At 32.2% G+C, this 17,783-nt stretch overlaps 1 protein-coding gene across 1 annotated transcript in view; it reads right to left on the bottom strand.

The window, feature by feature from the left end:
• The window catches only part of LOC111045203, a 296,666-nt gene that overhangs the window by 270,195 nt on the left and 8,688 nt on the right, over nucleotides 1-17,783 (bottom strand). Inside the window, exons 2-5 of the mRNA XM_039422744.1 lie at nucleotides 17,546-17,779; nucleotides 15,409-15,520; nucleotides 12,630-12,794; nucleotides 10,543-10,608 (exon numbers count right to left, since the gene is read on the bottom strand). Of these exons, the coding sequence (XP_039278678.1) occupies nucleotides 10,543-10,608; nucleotides 12,630-12,794; nucleotides 15,409-15,520; nucleotides 17,546-17,779 (577 nt within the window). The remainder of the gene's footprint in view (nucleotides 1-10,542; nucleotides 10,609-12,629; nucleotides 12,795-15,408; nucleotides 15,521-17,545; nucleotides 17,780-17,783) is intronic.

Genomic DNA, 17,783 nt, shown 5'->3' with positions numbered 1-17,783 from the left:
AAACAGCTGAATATTTCTTTTGAAAGGAAAATTTATAGAGTTAAAATTTAAAGGGAATAGAAAGGGGGTTTAGTGTAGAGTATATATATACTACAATTTTTTCGTACTACTGTAGATGTAAAATTACTACGTTTTGCTCTGTTACTTCACTTAAAAAGGTGTTAGTTTGAAGTTACCAATGGTTTTCTACCACTCGGCATTTATTTATTTTTGTTCAAGGTTTTATTTCCATATTTAATTTTATTGTGGAAATCTATATTTATAGGAGTTTCGTTTCCACAAGTTACTAAAGCAATGAAATAAGAGAATATTCTCTTAGTATTAGTCTTATTTCGGTCAATCACTCCATTATAAGTGTCATAATATTTTTTTCATACTAGGAAAATTATTAAAACACTTCACATATATAGGCTACTTTTGTACAAATTAATAAAAATTTTAAAATATTTCAACGACTAAATCAACTAAATTATGGTCTAAACTAGTCGTTGAAATATTTTAAAGTTTTTAATAACAAAGGGTACGACAAGTTGTTATATTATTTTTATTAATTAGGAAAATTATCAATGTGATTATACAAGAAACGTAAATAAATTGAATTGTTTTTAACTTGGATCAATTGAAAACATTATTTGAAATAGCAGGTTGACTTTGAACTTGAATTTATCAAGATTCACTTGAGGCTGTCGGCATTGGTTGAATGGAAACCATCGATGCTATTATAAGGTATAATGACCGTTTAAACAGTTGTATCTCACTTGTGTTCCACCTCTCCATGTAATAATAATAGTGAAATTGCATCAGTAAAACCAGCGTTCGAAGCACCAGTTGATATTTCAAGATGTGAAATTTTCAATGCTCCAAAAATCGATCATTTGAAAATGAAATTTGAAGTTGGTGTCTGGAACACAATTTTTGACTCGGCAGCTCAATTGGGACTAGTTAGATGGCGAACATAGCAGAAGTGCGAATATTTATCCTCTCCGTTGAAGGTGTGGAGCCGATCAGTTCACACTTGTTGCAAGTGTAAGTTGAAAAAATCACCCCCTACATTAAAACTGCTATAACAATAAAAGGAAAACTTGGAATAGTGAAATAATACATCAAATTGAAGAGAATGTTATGCTCTATAATCATTTTCACGACTCATTGTTGGCTAGTCATGACGGTTAAACGTATTGATCCCAAAATATGAGCGTAGAGCAAAAAGCCAAAAAATTCAATTTTTGAACCACCACTCATCCCCTTAGCACATGAGCTAGGGATGGGGACTTTTGGTATGTTCTAACTGGTCTCAACAAAGCTGCAAAGTCAAAAATTGTCTTCAAAACATTTCCTACAAATTACGTTGTTACCTGGTCTATTGTTGCAAAACTGGGGATTTCACACTCAACACTAAGCTGCTGCACAGTCGTAGGGAATGTGTAAAAAATAAAATTAACATAACATTTAAGAGATCGTGATGCTTTATAAGCTCATAATCATCATAGACGTTTTCCATCGATTTTTACTTTCCTTGCCTACTACCATAGGTAAGGAAAGTATTGCTTTCCAAAAAAATTAAGGTACCCCAATTTCAAGTTTTCTATACGTTTCAAGGTCCCCTGAGTCCAAAAACATGATTTTTGGGTATTGGTCTGTTTTGTGTATGTGTGTATGTGTGTGTGTATGTATGTCTGTGAACACGATAACTCCATTCCTAATTAACCGATCGACTTGAAATTTTAAACTTAAGGTCCCTACACCATGAGGACCCGACAATAAGAATTCAATAAAATTCATTCAAGATGGCGGAAAAAATGGCGATAATTACTAAAAAACCATGTTTTCACGTTTTTTTCTCGAAAATGGCTCTAACGATTTTCTTCAAATTTATATCATGGATAGCTATTTATAAGCCCTATCAACTAGCATAATTCTCATTTCTGGGAAAATTCAGGAGCTCCGTAATATTCTTGAGAAAAATGGCGGAAAATGACTAAAAAACCATGTTTTTCACGGTTTTCTCGAAAACGGCTCCAACGATTTTCTTCAAATTTATACCATGGATAGCTATTTTTAAGCCTATCAACTGGCATATTTTCATTTTCTGGGAAAATTTCAGGAGCTCCGTAATATTCTTGAGAAAAATGGGGATAATGACCAAAAACCAGGTTTTTTCACGGTTTTCTCGAAAACGGCTCTAACGATTTTCTTCAAATTCAAGCCATTGGTACTATTCATAAGTCCTATCAAATGACATGATTTTTTCCTTGGAAAATTGCAGGAGCTCCGTAATATTCTTGAGAAAAATGGCGGATCAATTACTAAAAAAACCATTTTTTCAAAATAACTTGACCGATTTTTTTCAAATTCATACTCTGTATAGTTATTGCGAGGAACCAATATATGGTACCTTTGAATCACCCCCATCCTCATAGCACAGGGGGTAGGGGTGAGGACTTTTGATATGTTTACCTCCTTACTACCCTAAACAGAACTGCGGTGTTAAAAATTGTCTTCCAAACGTTTCCCTCTATAACTTTTCCTTGACTGGAATAAAAAGGATTAATTGCTATTTCTTTAGGACAGTACGGCAATTTCCATGTAGATAATAAATCACAATTTTCAGAACAGCATATTTCAATGCATTGTGTAATAAAACACAGCCATTCTTCAGATCTTTAGAACAATCTGGTATAGTTGGAAGCTTTATAACTGCATTGAAATTCACTCCAAACTTTCAGCAATCTTTATAAATTCTTCCATTCAATCAATGCTGGAATTTCAAAGTAGATATCAGTACAAACAGTATAGTATTATCCTTATAATATAATAATATCCAATATAATTTATCCAACCCGTCTAGAAATACTTCCCGCCGGTCAGCTATACTGAAATTCATTGATACTGCCAACATTCCTTACTTAAATGATTCCCATCCAACCAATGCTCACCGTTTAAAGTAAATCTCACTATAAATAGATGCACTGCGCCCAATGAATAGGCAAGCAGATGATACCCAATAGACTTCCACAAATTTGTTTGGCGCGACAATTAGCTTTGTAATTGAATGAGAGATGAAATACCAGGAGAGAGGTGGGTGAAGGGACTAATCAGGGGGTTGGGCTCGGAAAATCGACACAGTTTTTCCGTCTCTATATTGTGGACAAACAACACAAAGGAGGAAACTGGTGTGTTTGTGTGTTTGTGCAGATGGAATTTCACTCGTTGGTCAACAAACTGAGCAAATTGTGGGCATGGAGAGGGTTAAGGGGCGGTTACCCTAGTAGTGGTTGGGGGTGGGGGCGATTGGAGAGTGAAGGGAGGGGGTGAGTTTGCTCACGTGTGTTTTATTTAAAGACGTGCTGGATGAAGCCTGCATTTGTGTTGCGGTGTGTGTATGTGTGTGTTTGGTCAAAACACCAGCAATTTTAAAGTGAGGTCCACCTTATAATGACAGTATTTGATTATCATTTGTGTTGCTATCCTTGTCTATCATTCGATAAAGCGGATAGCGCTGTGTTTTTCTAGCCCCACAACGTTGCCAGCTCGTTTTTCAACAATGTAGAAATAGATTTAATAAGCAAAATATTTAATCTTAATATTATGAAAATTTACTATTCTATCATTGAAAACAATTTTTTTAGCGAATAAAATATGATTGATTAATTTTAACAACAATTCTCAGCCTATCTTTCTCTACAGCCATTATAACGTGGACTTCACTATAGCATTCTCTTTCTACAGTATAATTACATGATGTAGATAGTATATTATACTGTATTTATGATATTTAATTCTAGTATTACAATACTAAAATACTTTAGAATGACATTATCGCCGATACTATTCATATTTGATAAAAAATATATATATTAATATAGTATGGTACTAGTGATATACTGAAGGCCTATTCACATTTCAAATACAGTACTCGGAAGGTATACGGTATATTGGACCAGTAGACAGTAATGTAAGTTCAACTGTCTTTTTTTATTAATTCTATGACAAACTAAAAATTGTCTTGTCTTGTCTACTAATTAGCAAGGTTCTGATTTATAAAACGATTTGCTTTTGCTCAGGATAATTGTATTTTGATTGTTAAATTGATGACTTTTGGGTTTGTTTTTGACTACTATAATTGTATTTTGATTATTGAATTGATGACTTTGAACCTTATCAACTTGTTATTGAGAGTTGTAATTGTATTTTGATTATTTAGATTACACTCATGACAATAGTTTCTTCAAACACAAGATAGTCCAAATTTAGATTCAGTCACTTGTTTAGGGCTTCTCGCATGTGCAAACGTGCATGAGTTCACATTTTAAAATAACTTGAAAGTATGAAACATGGTTGTATAAAAATAAAATATAATAAATGTTGAAATTGTACTTTGATTCTTAATGTGTTTTTCAAATTTGAAATTACAAGAGGTGCGAAGGGGGAGAAAAAGTTGATTATTCATCCTATTTCGTAATAAAATTTAGTAGAAACCAGTTGCAAGCCACAAATTCTCAATTTAAAGTAAATATTAAACATATTACATAAAATATTAATGCATAATAAAAGAAATATAAAATTATTGATTCCATAAGTGAAAAGTGGACAAAGGAACATAATGACCAGATTTGCAATACAGTTGTACTAAAGTCACTTGATACTAGATAACACGGAAAAATGGATGAATTGAGATAATTTGAGTATTTTGCTAGAAACACTTGAATGTTTATTTATAAAGAATTACAAGTACCTTTGATTGTATTTTTTTATCTCAGACACATAAAAATAGATTGATACATTTAAGGTCCAAATAATTATTTATAAATAATAATTAGTTAATATTTCATTTTCAGGCTTATTATTATAGATTAGAACTATAGGCTTCACTGGAAGACTTTAGCAATAAAAATTAATATTTTAGAATAAGAAATAAGAGAACAAAATTAATGGTTAGTCCTAGTGACTAGTTTTAATGGAAGTAATAATAATAAAAAAAAATCAAGCTTATTGTAATATAGTCAATATATTCACCAGATATTCACTTCACCAATTTAATAGAATCCTCAGTCTCTGAATCACAGACTACTCTAAATTTTGATGCTGATAATCTTCTATAACTGAGGCATAACCTCTTTACCTGATAATCTCCTTGATACCTGAGACAACTTATTATAGCCCAAATAAGGAAATGAGCAATTTGAGGAAATGAAACCATATACTAAATAAACAAGCTTAGATCTGTGATGAAACGTAGGAACTTAAAAATGATGTAGGTAGCAGGGTAATGATGATGCCACATTTCTATAAATAAGCCATTACATCTTACTCAAAATAACATAATCAACAAAGTTGAGCCCATAGAGTGGGTCGATAAGGAGCGAAAACAGACATGGAAAAATGAAAGGTTACCGCAGTGTTCACACTTCAAAACTCTGAAAAAGGAATTCGGACCCGAGTGGTGGGTGAAGTAAAAATTTAAATTATTAGTTGAGCCATTGACGTGCGCCAAAAATAGACATTGTTGAACAGCCTAGGCTGCACCCCTGCACCCCTCCTCCACCAAACATTTTCGCCACAGAAAGAAATCCGACTACAGAAAGCAGAGACGCACTTCAGTTTTGAAGTGTGCAGAGGCCTTGGAATTCTTCAACAGATATGTTTGAACAAGACGATAAAAAGTTGAAAGCTTAAATGGTTCGATGGATCTGCGAAAATAGATGCCTTCAACTCATTCGATTGCGGCAGCAACCAACGAGAAACATCAACTAATATTTTCAAGTATAGCTAATAGTGATAAATTCAAGGCGAATGAACAAAGATCCAACTAAATAAACGTACATGAAATTCCACCATGAGCTACACTCATCATTATGTATGAGATGGCAATTGAAAATGAATGAACTATATAGATAAACTAAAGATTGCAATAGAGAAGAACAACAAGAATTTAGATTTTTAAATTAACCAAATATAGTTTTTAAAGTTGAGTTTCATCACCACATATCCATACCATTAATAACTTCCAGCCTTGTAATACTCAGATAATAGTGATTGTTATTCAGAACATTCAACTTTTCGAATTAGACTATAGATAAATTTTATATTTTTTTGAGAGGGCTAAAGCACAGTCTGAAGCAATAGAAGACTTCGTCATCAGAAAATGAGATAGATCTGTTCATTGTTATGAATTCAATTCCAACTTTCAATGAAGAAAAATATTATTAAACTATTGTAAATCATTGTACACATATTTGAGAATCTTGATAATCATATCCCACCTATAATTCATATCCACATAGTTTTCAAGATTCTATGTTGCAGTTGAATTGAGAAGCAATCAAGTGCATCATTCAAGACACCTTTCAATAACCCAAAGACATAGCTGCGACAAAGCATAGTTGTCGTAGTTGTGAAAATATTGATGACTGTCGTACTCTTATAATTTATGAGAGATTGATTGAATGAATCAATAGTAAACAATAATAACCTCATCATCTATGAGCGATTAATTGAATGAATCCATTGTAAACAATACTAACCAGGGCTCAGTAACCGAACAAACCTAAACGTTTATTTATTAATGAAGGGCTACTTAATATTTTTATTGCCCTATTTTTATTCATTGCAGTGAGGAAAATCGCGCACTGCGTACAAACACATATGGAAGGGAACAACAGTCTCAAGCCTGGAACTGCTCATTTCCAATTAATACAAAATACCAATTATGAGTTAAGTGATATAGAGGATTAGGGATTCTGCAGATCAGAACCGAATGGAATAATCGAATAATGTTGTAGAGCGTGAATCCGAATTAACTTGAAAGCATTTAATTTTGATTTTCGTTCAATTATCATTATACATTCGTGAGCATTTGAATAAATAAATTCTCCCATTCATTTATATGAGTGTTGAATAATATTGCATTGTGAAAAATCACAACACTTTTAGAAAGGAATATTTAGCGGCTTACCTTTTCTGATAGATGATAAAATATTTGTTTCTAGTTCTTTATAGTCTACCATATAAAGAAAGAAATGAAACAAAAGAACTAGACTTGAGAACAAAGATATTAGACTGAAGCCAAGACTGTTCTTATTCAAACTCATATTGCAGACCAAACATATACTGTATATAATTAAATTATTGTATAATCGAACTACTTTCATCAGCAAACTACGAAAACAAGAAGGTCTTAGCATTCTCTCATACATTTACATGTGTAAAATCACACCAATTTCAGAAAGGAAAAACACTTTCAAGCCCAAAAACTGTTCCTATTGAAACTCATAGTGGAATAATCAAACTACTTTTCAATCAGCAAACTACGAAAACAGGAAGGCTCCAAAATTCTCTCTCATTAATTCCATATATTGAATAATATTGCATTGTATAAAATCACAAAATTTTCAGAAAGGAAGCCCTATTCAGGCTCATACTGCAGATCAAACATGTTTTAAGAGATATTGATCAGAACCAAATGGAATAATCAAACTACTTTTCAATCAACAAACAGTCCAAACAAGAAGAGCCCCAACAATAAGCCGTGAATTATGTGGAGCAAAGAACGCAGTTTGCTTGCTGTGAATCGGCTTTAGCCGCGCTGAAAGTGAGGCCAGAAATAGTTCGGCAATAAACTTGACCGAGAAGTTCAAGTTATGCCAACTGGCAGATTGCGCCCTTTTCTCAACTGTTCCAAAATAATTAATTTCTTATTTAGAAAATTGCAATGCGTGTACAGCTTTCGGCTAATTATTTTGCGATAATCATACAATGTGTAGCGTACAAAATCGATTATTTTCAAAGACCAGGTTGTAAAAAGGATTCAAAATTAGTTCTACTTAGAAAGTCCATGTTCAGCTTGAATGTATTATTATTTTTACTGATCATTGTTTGATATGAAGTGCAGAAAATCGGTTAATTTTTAGACAAAATTTTGTTTCAACTTGGAATCTCTATCGATATTGCGGAATGAAATGAAATGAAATTTAAATGAATGAAATGAAATGAATGAATGGAAACACTGTTAAATATTGTCTATATTCCATTTTTACTGTGTAATTAAAGCTGGATTCTCACATAGGAGTATCAGTGAACGTGTACGTTGCAGTGCGAATATTATGTCAATGAGTTATAATGGGACAAGTCCCACTCAGCCCGGCTGAGCGAGTATGAATAGTCCCATTTGAGTTCAGCTGTATAATATTTTCACTGAACCGGACAAGTAAACTGATAGTAATATGTAGGAATCCAGCTTAGCCATAAACTAGTAGAGAACTGTTGAGTCATTAAGTTGTGGTCCAGACTCTAGTGCTCGAATAACAGAGGAATTAACAATATTTCAACGAATTTAGATAGCAATGAATGAGAAGTGAGGCAGCAGTTCTATACCTTTTAGTATTTGTACTAGCTTGTTATAAAATTTCCTACCAATTTAATCTGGTTTTTGTTCGAATAGCCTATTATTATTATAGGCTAGTAGCCTAATTCTACTATAGTGAGGTCCACATTATAATGGCAGTGTACGATTGACAATACTGTTGCTGTCCTTTTCTATCATACAACAAAACAGATAGCACTATCTCTCTCTCGCTTTGCAATGTTGTCTATTTGCCAGAATATTTTATATTTACTTTTGACAGTGACTGTACAAAACTGAACAAACCATATTCTCAGCCGCCATTTTTTTTCTTCATTCTATCAAAATACTTGAGTACACAAGTCGTATAATTGATTTAAAATGTATTTTTGAAACAATGAAATAATTTTTAAACATTACCTTATAAGAAACACAAATTAAAATACCTGAAATGACATTTTAAAAGTTGATAACCAACCATCCTAGACTTCATCCATTAATACAATTATAGGAGTTTTCTCTGGTTAGACCTACTCGTACCGGTATAAATAATATTGAAAAGTTATTTTAGAATTAATCCATTGAAATTACTTATTTTTAAATAGGATTTCTATTTTTCTATTATTTTTAAAGGAAATTGGAATAGAATACCTACAAAATAACTCAATTTCTGTTGTTTTGAAATTCAGATTGTTGTATCACAGCTTTTTAAATTAGCCGCCATTTCGGGTTTGTATAAAAATAAAAATCTGATCTCAGTCATGAAAGCAAATTTTTGAATCAAATTATGAAAAAATATATTTTCTTGATCAATTTGACATTAAATTGATTATTCTATCAAGGAAATGATACTTATTATTAGATTAAATTTAATGGGATGAATTGAGTAACAGCTGTGTACAGTCAGTGGCAAAATGGAGAGACTTGGCAACGTTTTTCACCTCTTTCTTCACTGCCACTATAACGTGGACCTCACTATAGTATTTATGTTAACAGGGCTCGGCTTCAAAGTATTCCTTTACTTGTGTTACAAAAAATGACACTGATTTAATAACATTGATAGATAAAAAACTAAGCCAATCCTTGCGTTATTTTTCTTCCAAATTATTTTTATTATTTCTCACGATCATAGGCCACTTGAAAATAGCAATGACAGAGATATCGATAAATAGATACTGGTCTACTGAAAATGTCAGAATAAAAGTTTGAAGTTATCCCTCCACAAAACTATCACAATTTGAGAAGAATCCCCAGCAATGCACCACAGTTCAATTGAGACAACTTGTTCAATCCTGAAGCCGTAGTTTAACTATTAAGGACTGCAGAAATATATTGGTTCCTACAATGCATTCAAGAATCATTTCAAAAATAACACTTGATAGAGAAATGGTGTGGAATTTCTTCTGAATAAGAGAGTAGGAAATGAAATTAAAATAAATGAAACAGATTATTTGAGGCCCAACTAACAACTGGAGATTAAAATTTATTGAAAAAGAATTTATATTATGGAATTTTTCCATAATTGAAAAAAACACAGTTCTATTTTTGCCACATCCTCATTTATTTGGATCCAATAAATGTGGATGTGACAAAAATAAAACTGTGTTTTTTTCAACTGGAGATTATGCGATGAGCATAGAAATTCGAGGATTCTGAAATTATCAATTGAATCAGAAATGTTGTGGAGCTTCTCCATAATAAGGTAATAGCACAAATTGATTACATATGAGTTCAGGCTTGAATACAAAATAAATTTGTCATAATCATAGAAATTTCATTATCGGGTTTCCAAAAATGTAAAATACTTGTGGAAATGACAAAATTTGACAAAATGTTGGGGAATGTTTTAATTACTAAGAAACTACTGTATCAATGTTGGAGCTTCTGTGACTGCAGTTGTTGACACAGTCAATTGAGATATTACTACACGGGAAATAATATATTTTTTTATTAAAAATAGATAATGAAGAGCATTTTACTCGGTTGAAGGAATGTTGAACTGCAATGTCTATCCATAATATTATTGTTCTCAATTGCTTTTACTTTGGTCCGTTTTCAGATTATGTGGCTGTGTGAATTTATGTATATTTTATTTTGTATATGTACTACGGTATATGTATAATTATGTTCAATTGACTTTTGTCCATGCAACCAATGTTTGTTTATGTCAATAATAAAGATTTGATTTGAGTTCAACTCACCTAATTCGTTGTCGATGAGCATCCCCGTATCTCCGTCCTTGTCTTCATGTTGGCGCCTCAGCCGATCTGATTAGAAAAAAATTACCAAGTTATTGAAATAAGTAAATAGAGGAATTCAACCAATGTCCACAATAAATACATTTGCATAACAAAAACTTGATAAGAGTCGACTTGACTAGAGTCGACTTCGTTTCTCTATGGCAAAGTACCGTCTGAAGAAGTATTGAGCAATACAAAAAATCGTAAAATGAAAATAAATCTATCAAATATTCAAGTTGAGTTTCTGAAATTTTGGGGTTCATTAATTGAAGTTTTTTTTGGCTGAAGATGACGTTGGACGATGCTAACATGAGCTCTAGCCTTGTGAGTGGAATGATCATAATATGAGATAAAAACGTTCCCAACAATTTTAGGTAGGGTACCCACCTAAATGGTTCGGAACGAACCATCAGAAGTGATAATAAAGTGTATAGATATCAGTTAGTGGAGCTGACCTAAAGCAAAGACTAATAACACAGGAGTACCGACAGAGTATCACTTATCTAATCAGAGTGAATTGAATATTTCTTTAATAGAAAGATTATAATGAAAAACACACATAGAATTTGTTAACCAATTTTTATTATAATATATTTAAAACGGAAATTGGTTTTGAGGCTTCACCAGCCACATCTTCAGCTGTCATACATCAAACATATCACAACTGTAATGTTAAAATATAATATTTTTTACTTTTCCTTTACAATTGACCTACACCTTTACAATCTGGGAAAGGAACCTGGTATTATAAAAACAAAAAGTAATCTTTGAATATGACACTTTAAACTGATTCGCCAAATAATGAATTATTACTGAAGGGTTACAATTGAACTGAATAGTAATACGAAAGAAAACGACTGATATTAAAAACAATTAAGTCTAATATTAGTTCAAGTCTGATAGAGTCTAGACTCTAAACAATTAAGAGTCTAGCAGTTTACTATTACTGATAGAAGCATAGAGAAGGCAATAAACCTTAAAATGTAGTCGCAAAATACAAATATTTAGATTGGTTTGTCTTTAGTTGTTGGAAGAAGTCTATTCGAGACTAGTTTCAAACGATAATCGATTTTAAACAATTGTTTTATTCATTCATTGTTTGTGAAAATCAGTCACGTCATTCCAGTATATCATTCATTAAGGACCATACACACCATTCGAGTTTAACGCTAATCTAGGTTTACATGTAGCTCTATTATCGTATTTATTATGTGTTACATTCCGAGTTTAAGCCACCATCTAGCTAAGTTTAAACTAAAAAATGGTACGGCTAATAGTATATTTCATTTATTTACACAGGTCAAAACAAATATTGGAAGGAAAACAACAAAATCTACTCGAAATTATTCCTCCCAAATTTTGGTAGTATAGTTTAGATGAGTTTATGTTATATCGAACATATTATATCATCATCAAATATCATAGACATGATTAAAAAATGTTTTTGGGATTTTTTCCCATCATAGAATTTGTTTTTCTTTTCCCTTTATTGAATGAAGATACTTGAAATCTTCACAACCACGTTTTTATTAGAATAACGAGAAACTAGTTTCGGTGGTTACAGGTCAAATATCACCAACCTCTAGTTAGATTGTTTTGTTATTAGTGTTTGAGTGGACTTGAATGTTCAAACTTTGTCTCATCAACGACTAGAAAGCCATTCTATTCTATTCACTCACACATTCTCCATCCCGGTCGTGTGTTGATGGGAAGGATATTTTTTTATATCCTTCTTAGAGAATCGACAATTATTTGTTGAAACACCGCCGATTTAAGAAGTTACATCGCAATATTATATCATCGTTATTCTAATTGCATTCAATCTTTATTCTCATTGATTAATTATTTATACTTTGTAAATTCCATTGAATAATTAGCATTACCATCATTTAATGTAAATTAGTGTATAAGACAGTAAATGTTGTAACATACATAAATAAAAAAATCTAATATAAACTAATCCCACTGTAAAATAAGTACTATACAGTGTGTTTAAATTTCGGACAAAATAATTATAAATTTGTGATGAAAAATGATAGGATAGTTACCAGATCCGAGGTTGAGTGAGCTCGGTTTCCGCCGCGTATTTTCTGGCCTAATTTTTTCCATAAATTTACTAATTCGGTCGTTGCCTTTCTCCTTCTTGACCATTGGCCCCGGGCAGTTCTCATCCAGCACTTTCACGCAGTGCCGGTGGATGTTTAAATGACAGTCTGAAACAGAACACAAATCGGTTACAAGTTGAATTTTAACATTGGGAGATAAGACGTATTTCAGCGTAGCGTAACTAAATGTGAAGAGACCTTAAGGTCGCTGTAGTTTCAAGCTTTTCCTAGTAACTGAATCTTCTATAGCTATATTTGAGAGTTCTAGATTGTAAATTTTCTAGTAGATTTAATTAAATTTGTACCTAATTGCTTAAAAATGTAACTCAAAATTGAATCATTACTAATAATTCATTTGAAAAAATCTTTTTTCCTCGTTCATATGACAAAAATAGTAGACAATTTCGTCAGTTCAACATAACATCTATTATTATCTATTCTGTGATAACATCCTCTTAAATCAAAATATTGAACAACAATAATAGAACTCTATTAGAAAATTTACAACCTAGAACTCTCAACTATACCTATAGAAGATTCAGTCACGAGAAAAAGCTTGAAACTGCAGCGACCTGAAGGTCGCCTCACATTTAGTTACGCTACGCTGAAATGCATCCTATCTCCCAATGTAAAATCCAAGCTACGAATCTGACCCCCGAATCTCACATAAGCGCAGCTAAACTTTCAATATTGGGAGATAGGACATATTCCAGCGTAGCGAAGCTAAATGTGAATATGGGGACAAAGATTTTTCTGGCGATTTTAAAAACTTGAAAGTTATAAGATTCTTGAAACTTATAAGTTTTGTTGATTAGTGTATTATTGATAATAGTGAAAAAATGATTATAGATAAAATCACTTCACTTATATGGGCTACTTTATTCAAATTAATAAAAATAATAAAAAAACTTGTAGTACCCTTTTTATTTAAAACTTTAAAACATTTCAACGACTAGTTTCGACCTACTTTGGCCATTTTCAAGTTAAAATGCAAAATAAGCAAGTTAATACTAGATAATATTATGCCCATATGCTTATTTATACTAGCAGGTAACCCGTGCTTCGCAAGGGTATTTTTAAAACTTGACAAACTGAAAACTTGACGTAATGAAATCTAGCAGAATTGAAAATAGGCCTATAAGAATCCTCGGTTAATTAAACATTTATATGCAACATTTCAAGTAAATCAGTCCAGTAGTTCAGACGTGATGATGCGTCAAACATAATTTTACTATCCTTTACAAGTGTATACGTGTTTAAGCTAGTTCTTTCCTTTCTTATAGTACTACCATACCTATTAATATTTAACTTGATTGCAAAATTTTACATTGAATAATTATTTGATAAAAACCAAGTTCAATCGTAATGAAAACAACTTCCTTCAAAAAATAATTTTTAATAATATGTTTCGAGGGAAAAAATTGAGAACAAAAAAATTAAAACTTCTTCGTGACTCGAATCAAGTACCTTTCGCTTTGAAGCCGAGCTCTTTACCAATACTCCACGAAAGCTGTTGAGATGAATTGTCTAGTAACTAACGTTATATCACATTATCCTTACTACCTAGAATGAAAATAAATGTGGCACAATATGCCACAAAATAATAAATAAATTTCATTTAAAAAAGATTCAATTCGTTTCTGTATGATAATTCATAACTATATCCATTAATTTTTGCATCTATTTATTAAGTGATACAAATAAATTGCAGAACATGCCGGCAATATTCAAATAAAATGCTGTTAAATTTTGGACTGCTATTGAATTTGCCCCAAAATAGCTAGTAAATGATTATTTATAGCACTTTGTTCAAAATAATCCGACACGTATTATCTAGAGCTGAATAATATAGCTCTTCAATTGGGTTCAACAAATTTTTGTTTCTGATACACGGAATTCAGTAGGCTACATACGGTCACTGAACTCTATACTAACGTATAGTTAGTATAGAGTTCACTGCATACGGTACCGTACCTAACCTTCATCATACTTGAAATACATCTCTTATGTTAAGAAAAAGTTTTCAATATTTCACCGATTTAGGAATTTGTCAGCGGAACAATATTATTATTGTATGTTGGCTATATTATTGTATTGATTTCATTTAAAATCAAAACTCTTACATAATTTTATAACATAATATTTAACTCACTGCTCGTACCGGCGGCGGTAGTGTGTTGTATGGTACCGTAGATGATTTTCAGTGTTTAATATCGTATTTAAAGATGACAAAAACAGCTTTTCGAAAATTTAAAAGATTGAGAAATTCTGAAAAATCTAGAAGGAAAATTGAAATTTTGGCTTCGAGGTGCACGAAATTGATATTTTTAGAATCTATGTGCAAAATTTGGAGATCTGAATCATTCCCGTATTTTCGGTATGCAATCCACAAGTTGACATGTTTTGATGCAAACAAACGAACAAACACAACCCTACTCTCTCTTATTATATAGATGATTTATTTATTTATTTCTTATTTAGTATCAACTTGTTTATTTTTGAATTTTAAATTTAAAATGGCCAAAGTAGGTCGAAACTAGTCGTTGAAATGTTTTAAAGGTTTAAAATGTTTTTAATAAAAAGGGTAGGTACTACAAGTTTTATAATATTGTTTTTATTATGGTTATGGATGTTTATTCCGATACTATTATTGTTAATATTTGATGAAGATGATTAAGAGAACCAACATCTTACTTGACAAAGTATAATTGAATAGACTTACTTGAGCATTGGTATCCTTGGGGACCGATACCCCAAATGATGAGCTGACAATGGTTGCAATAGGTCACTATGAAATACTGGTGAGCTACAAAGTGATGACCCATCAAGGTAACCTGCGGCAAAACAATTAAAATCAATAAATTGCAGAACTTCTAATTTAAATCTAATGAACTATGAACAAGAAATGGTAATAATTCGCACAGAAAGATCTGAAGAATACAAAAAGCATTTTTTCTTAAATGTATGAATTCAGGGCTACTTTCTTGTATTTAGAAAATAAAATTATAGTACCCTTTGAAATTAATAAAATAATAGAATAAAAATACAAATTATAACTACTAGTTTCGGTGATCAAACCATCGTCGGGTTATAAAAAAAAATCAAATAAAAAAATTTATTTTAATTTTATTACAAAATAAAAAATATTATTTACAAATTATAACTACTAGTATTGGTTATCACACCATCATCAGGTTATAAAAATAAATTTCAAATAAAAATAAAATTTCGTTTTATTTTTTATTTTATTAGAAATGTATTTTTATAACCTGATGATCACCGAAGCTAGTAGTATGTGTATTCTTATAATCGTATTCTTTTATTTTATTAATTTCAAAGGGTACTATAATATTATATTTTATTTTTTGTATAAAATTACTTATACCTACTTCCAGGATTTATTGTTCTAATTGGAATAGAGTGGAAGCCTCATTTGACCATATGCCAGTATATGATTTGCAAGCGAAATCAAGACGACAGTAAAGTGCACTCAAATAACAATAAAACTCATAAGTTATTCACAAACTCAATAGACAAACCGACAGAGTTTCATTCAAAATGAAAAGTAAATATTCAATTCTATTACAACTACAGACTCGGTGAGCATTAGGCATAATGAGAATGATATTGTATATATCAATGTATAAATAAATAAATAATTGATTATTCAAGTTTTTTTTCTATTGGTCAATACTAAAGCCATCTAGCCTAAAGACTAATGAGAATTTTTCTATCCTAAAATACTACTTGAAATTGAACAGTGAATTTCTCATTAGGAGTTCTTACTGCTATTGTGTTTAATTAATATGTACACTTATTGACTGCACTATAGAAGCTAGATTCACTCAATCACTGCTCTGCTCTTTCACTGGACACTACTTGAACAAGCACTACATTAGTTCAAACGGTTTCCTCCTTTTATTATTCAAGTGAATTGAGATCCATTTCAAACTGCCAGTATTGGTTGAATGAAAGGAATTTGTGTTGACTGGCCTATATGTCAAATTGTGATGTACTATATTTATTTACAATGCAAATGACACTGATGTAACAACATTGGCAGATAAAATAATAAGGTAGTCCTTGTGCTATTTTTCTTCCGTGTTCACGTGTACTATGTACGTGCTCATGCGTCACTTTTTCTTCACGTGTACTATTGAGTACATCACTAGCCTCACTATTAAGGTCAACAGATATATTCTATTCTATTCATTAATGTTATTCATAAGGAATGCTGGCAAATTGAATTACAGTTTATCTAACTAACGTCCGTGGATCGCGAAGATCCAATTCAGTCAGGTTGAAAGGGAAGTATTTTCGAAGCAGGTCATTCACTATCCGACTTAGTTGGACAATGTTAGACCACTAGTCGGATGTTTCACCACTCATGCTCCGCCTGGTTCTCCAAATTCAGTCTATTCAATGGACAACAAAGGCTAGTCGGATGTCGAACCTTTGTGTTGGACCTCTAGTTGATCCAACTCGTACAACATCTCACCCGGTCACGGTCAGACGTCGAATCCAACATTGAATGTTGGACCAGAAGATGGACAACAAATCTGAGAGTGTACAGCCTGCTGAAGGAATGATGACTGTTTAAAGTGTATCTCACTAAAACAGAGGTTGTTTCATCCGGTGGGATGGATTATATCTCACCTTCCTAGACTTGCTGAACGAGTGATCAAATTTATCGATCCATTATTATCAAATACCTTTTAGAGAGATTAAACATTGAATATTGTGGGGTACCTATGAAACACATTCAATCTCATCCATTGTGTGAGTCATCCATGTGACTCTATAATCTATTATTATCTCATTACTCTATTACTATCGCGATACTCTTTGCTCTATCTCACCTTCCTAGACTTGCCGATAAGCTTGGACTTGAGCGACTTGTCCTTGGATACGAAGGTGGGACACCGCTCGATGAGCGAGCTAAAGTGCTGACCGCGCACTCCGAACTTCTTGCCGAGGATTGTGCCAAGGGCGGCCGCCGTCGTGAACCGCCGCCCGTCCACCACGTCACTCTCCATATCTGCCAGGAACGGCTCCAGCTTCGGCACCAGGATCGTCTCCACTATCTTCGTTTCCTAC

Source organism: Nilaparvata lugens, chromosome 3 (assembly GCF_014356525.2).
Source record: "Nilaparvata lugens isolate BPH chromosome 3, ASM1435652v1, whole genome shotgun sequence".
Taxonomy (NCBI): Eukaryota; Metazoa; Arthropoda; class Insecta; order Hemiptera; family Delphacidae; genus Nilaparvata; species Nilaparvata lugens.
The sequence above is the reverse complement of the archived record's forward strand: the minus strand, read 5'-3'. Positions and strand labels throughout refer to the sequence as shown.